This window comes from Gigantopelta aegis, chromosome 10 (genome assembly GCF_016097555.1).
Source record: "Gigantopelta aegis isolate Gae_Host chromosome 10, Gae_host_genome, whole genome shotgun sequence".
Classification (NCBI taxonomy): domain Eukaryota; kingdom Metazoa; phylum Mollusca; class Gastropoda; order Neomphalida; family Peltospiridae; genus Gigantopelta; species Gigantopelta aegis.
The window spans coordinates 88,637,210-88,641,786 of NC_054708.1; the positions used below are offsets into that span (position 1 = coordinate 88,637,210).

Genomic DNA, 4,577 nt, shown 5'->3' on the forward strand with positions numbered 1-4,577 from the left:
ACTGTGAATAAGTACAGGTCATCTCCTACAGGTCATCTCCGGCCTTAAACTCTTCGCCATACCTGATGACGTTAGTAGATTCTCTGTCAGATTACTGTGAATACGTACAGGTCATCTCCGGCCTTAAACTCGTCGGCGTGCCCGATGACGTTAGTAGATTCTCTGTCAGATTACTGTGAATACGTACAGGTCATCTCCGGCCTTAAACTCGTCGCCGTGCCCGATGACGTTAGTAGATTCTCTGTCAGATTACTGTGAATACGTACAGGTCATCTCCAGCCTTAAACTCTTCGCCGTACCCAATGATGTAAGTAGATTGTCTGTCAGATTACTGTGAATACGTACAGGTCATCTCCTACAGGTCATCTCCGGCCTTAAAACTCTTCGCCGTACCCTATGATGTAAATAGATTCTCTGTCAGATTACTGTGAATAAGTACAGGTCATCTCCTACAGGTCATCTCTGGCCTTAAACTCTTCGCCGTACCTGATGACATTAGTAGATTCTCTGTCAGATTACTGTGAATACGTACAGGTCATCTCCTACAGGTCATCTCCGGCCTTAAACTCTTTGCCGTGCCCGATGACGTTAGTAGATTCTCTGTCAGATTACTGTGAATACGTACAGGTCATCTCCTACAGGTCATCTCCGGCCTTAAACTCTTTGCCATACCCGATGATGTAAGTAGATTCTCTGTCAGATTACTGTGAATACGTACAGGTCATCTCCTACAGGTCATCTCCGGTTTTAAATTCTTCGCCGTACCCGATGACATTAGTAGATTCTCTGTCAGATTACTGTGAATACGTACAGGTCATCTCCGGCCTTAAACTCTTCGCCGTACCCGATGACGTTAGTAGATTCTCTGTCAGATTACTGTGAATACATACAGGTCATCTCCGGCCTTAAACTCTTAGCCGTACCCGATGATGTAAGTAGATTCTCTGTCAGATTACTGTGAATACGTACAGGTCATTTCCGGTCTTAAACTCTGAAATCCGAAACCTGCCAGCGGCTACACTGTAAGTGCAGACCGTTATGTTAGATTGTACGAAAATTGTGACCATTAAAAAAACATGTAAGGATATTACTCTAAATCTAAATGCATTGTTTGAGAGAGAGGGAGGGAGGGGGAGAGAGTGAGAGAGAGAGAGCGAGAGCGAGGGAGGGAAAGGAGGGAGACAGACAGACAGACAGACAGTGTGGGTGAGTGAGTCTTTTTAGCTTGCATTATGCAATGTCTGTCAAAAATAGTATGATCCAGTGTTTTGCTCAAATTCTAGGCCAAATAAAAAATGATATCATATTGATAACAATGAATAACAGTATGATTTGACATCTCTTTGCAGGTGATCTGTCCTAAAACCTACAGCTGGCCTGAGAGACGCCTGTGTATTACCATTCTTCCTGATGAGAACTAGTGTCTGTTCGTATCAACACTTCACTGGTGATAGTCAACTCTCAGCCTCTGTTGCTACACACAGTTTATCGGAAACACAGCAACACAGGTTGTCGCGAACAGTTTAACGACAACCCACCATGGCCAATTGCAGGTCGATTAATAGGATATACCGGCTACTGGCTGCTGAGAAACACTGACGGGAATATACTTAAGTGTGATACTGATGCAGTGCCTGTTGGTGCAGTGGTGCTGCTACTGCTGCAATATGGTGGAATTTACAGAAAATAATGTTTGTGAAGTTGACAAGTTTAGACAATCAACTTCCAGATTTGTGTCTGAAGTTGAAGGCATGTGAATGGAAATGTATATATGTAAACTTTGACACATATATAAACAGATTGTCCAAGTTCAACAGTGATTACTTGGGACTCTTATTCAGAAGTTACGTTTGAATCACTTAAAAACTAAAATAATTGATCGCAACTTGTTGTTTGGAAAGCATCATCCATCCAGAAGGTCATGGACATCATTGATGCTTTATGGAATACTAGAAATAAAACAACAGTGTGTTGTTCTCACGTATGATTTTAAAACAGACTGTTGTCCAAGTGTTCAGCAAACTGAAACGAGCAATATGTTTTCTCATAGCAAAATGTTTCGGATTTAAAATGCTAGAAATACTTGGGACTTGATGTATTGTTTATGGTTGTGTCTGGGCAGTAGTATCATTAGTTATTGTCTGCAAGTCATTATGAATGCATCCCATTTAAAAGGTTTCATGGACTGTGTGTGAAAGACTTACTCATATATGACAGTTACGTTGTCTCGAAACATTAACTTGATATATTGTGTATAATTTATCAACGCATTATGCATGATAGTGCTTTTAGTTATTATATATATCTATTATAAAATATATCTTATTCTTATCTTCAGTGATGAGATCTATTATAAAATATATCTTATTCTTATCTTCAGTGATGAGAGTTTGTATAGTTCATACATGGCCAACCCTTGAGGTTGAAGAGATTATCCCAAGTTTGCTGCAATGGCAACACATTTTCCCGTCAGTTTTTTTAGTGACTAACATTACACATTAAGACAGTTTCTGGTTCACACAATCACTGCATGGTAAATGTAGATAACAAATTGTTACGCCCTGCGGTTGTGTGAGGTGGGATGATAAATACTTTAAAAACTGCGGTAGATAACAACTTGTTACGGACCAGCCCTGCGGTTGTGTGAGGTAGGATGATTAATACTTTAAAAACTGTGGTACATTTTTAAAATTGATTTTATGTATCTGGTTGTAAATAATTGTCATGTCTCCCATTCATTTCATGCATGTCTCGGTAGCCATGGCAACATAATGTGACCTGTTCATTACAGGTTCAATATCACCAATTATTCAGCTACCTTGTAATAATAAATATATGTACATGTTGTCTGGTTTTTTTAAATTTTTTATATCCTCTGAACTGACTGAATGCACACACTTCTTCTATTTCCATAACACATGAAAATATTAAGTATGTTTAATATTTTAATGTTATTTAAGTAATTTAAAAGAAATAATGACAATAGCCAATATTGATGTATGTCACAAAAATGCTTTAGGCTATCCCAACTTTCTAGTACTTGTGGAATGTTTGTCGTAAAAAGCTCGCCTGATGTACAATTGATCTAGGATCGATCATGGTCAATGGGGCCATTGGGCTATTTCTTATTCAAGCCAGTAGTCCACAACTTTATGCAAAACTTGAAAAGATCCTACAAAGCCGATTTGAACTAGCATTCAGTCTGTGTCCTGAGCTCATGCAGTCTACACTCAAAGCTTTGCCCTTTCAAACAGATTATTTTCCTTAATATCGTTGATTAATGGTTGATAATTCTGAGAGAATTAAAGGAAATTTGACATATTTTTCCATTAACTGCAAGTTGTTCTTTGTATATGCAGTTTCCCATAGACAGGACAGCACATAACCGGTAACATAGCCTTTGATATACCAATCATGAGTCATTGGTTGGGATGGGAATAAACCTGATCATAGAGGAGGGCCACCAACACTGGGGACCTTTTGGCCATATTTAAAAAGATTGTTAATCCTCTGACACACAAGTGGAGATTTACTTGTTTTTATGGGTGAATAATTTTTCTTGTACCTACTTTGATAACATCACTTTTTATCCACAGTGATCAAACTACATCATGGTCCTGTATAATTCAAAAATAAAAACTCATGAATCCTTGGTATAAAAAAGTTGATCTATATTGGTGAATGTCATGTGATTTTGTGATATCCCCCAGAGGTACACTGGCCTCAACATCTTTTTAGGAGTTTGACCCACACATGCATATGGTACACACACCCCTCCCCCCACCTTGTACAGTAAAGCAATATTGGTATAACAATGGCACAGCATATTTGAAACTAGTTATTTGTTATCTAACAAAATTGGTTAACTGGTTATTTCAACACCTTGTGAGAAAGGGAAGTAAGGAACTGTTTTATTTGACAACGCACTCAACACATTTTATTTACGGTAATATGGCGTCAGACATGGTTAAGGACCACACACAGGAGAGGAAACCCGCTGTCGCCACTTCATGGGCTACTCTTTTTCGATTAACAGCAAGGGATCTTTTATATGCACTATCTGACAGACAGGATAGTACATACCTTTGTTACACCAGTTGTGGAGCACTGGCTGAAACGAGAAATAGCCCAGTGGGTCCACCAATGGGGATCGATCCTAGACCGACTGCATCAACTGAACGCTTTACCACTGGGCTAAGTCCCACCCCTGTGAGAAAGGGAGAAGAAACCTGCTGCCATCACAGTCTGATCCTACCAATAAAGCAGCAAGGAATCTTTTATATGCACTTCTCAGACAGGACAGTACATACCGAAACCTTTGATAGTCATGGGATACTGGCTGGGATGGGGATCTGGCAAGTTCTTTACTGACTGAATTAAGTCCCTCCACCCTCCACTTGTGTACATACAGGGACTGTCAGCAAATTCTTTGGACTCTTCTTCCCTGTTCCGTGAATACACGCTTTGTATACGGCCCGTTAATGCCATGCTAAAAAAAGTCTTATCAGTTTTGTATCCATGTATTTAAAAGAAAAGTATCCGATGTCACTGCACATCAACAACAAATTCATGCAAAA

The 4,577-nt window shown here is 39.4% G+C and overlaps 1 protein-coding gene across 1 annotated transcript in view; it reads left to right on the plus strand.

Annotated features, from left to right (window-relative positions):
• Positions 1-2,845, plus strand: part of LOC121382964 (suppressor of fused homolog) — a 42,422-nt gene extending 39,577 nt beyond the window's left edge. The window contains exon 12 of the mRNA XM_041512657.1: positions 1,350-2,845. Within this exon, the coding sequence (XP_041368591.1) occupies positions 1,350-1,421 (72 nt within the window). The 3' untranslated portion in view covers positions 1,422-2,845. The remainder of the gene's footprint in view (positions 1-1,349) is intronic.
• The last annotated feature ends 1,732 nt before the right edge of the window (positions 2,846-4,577 follow it).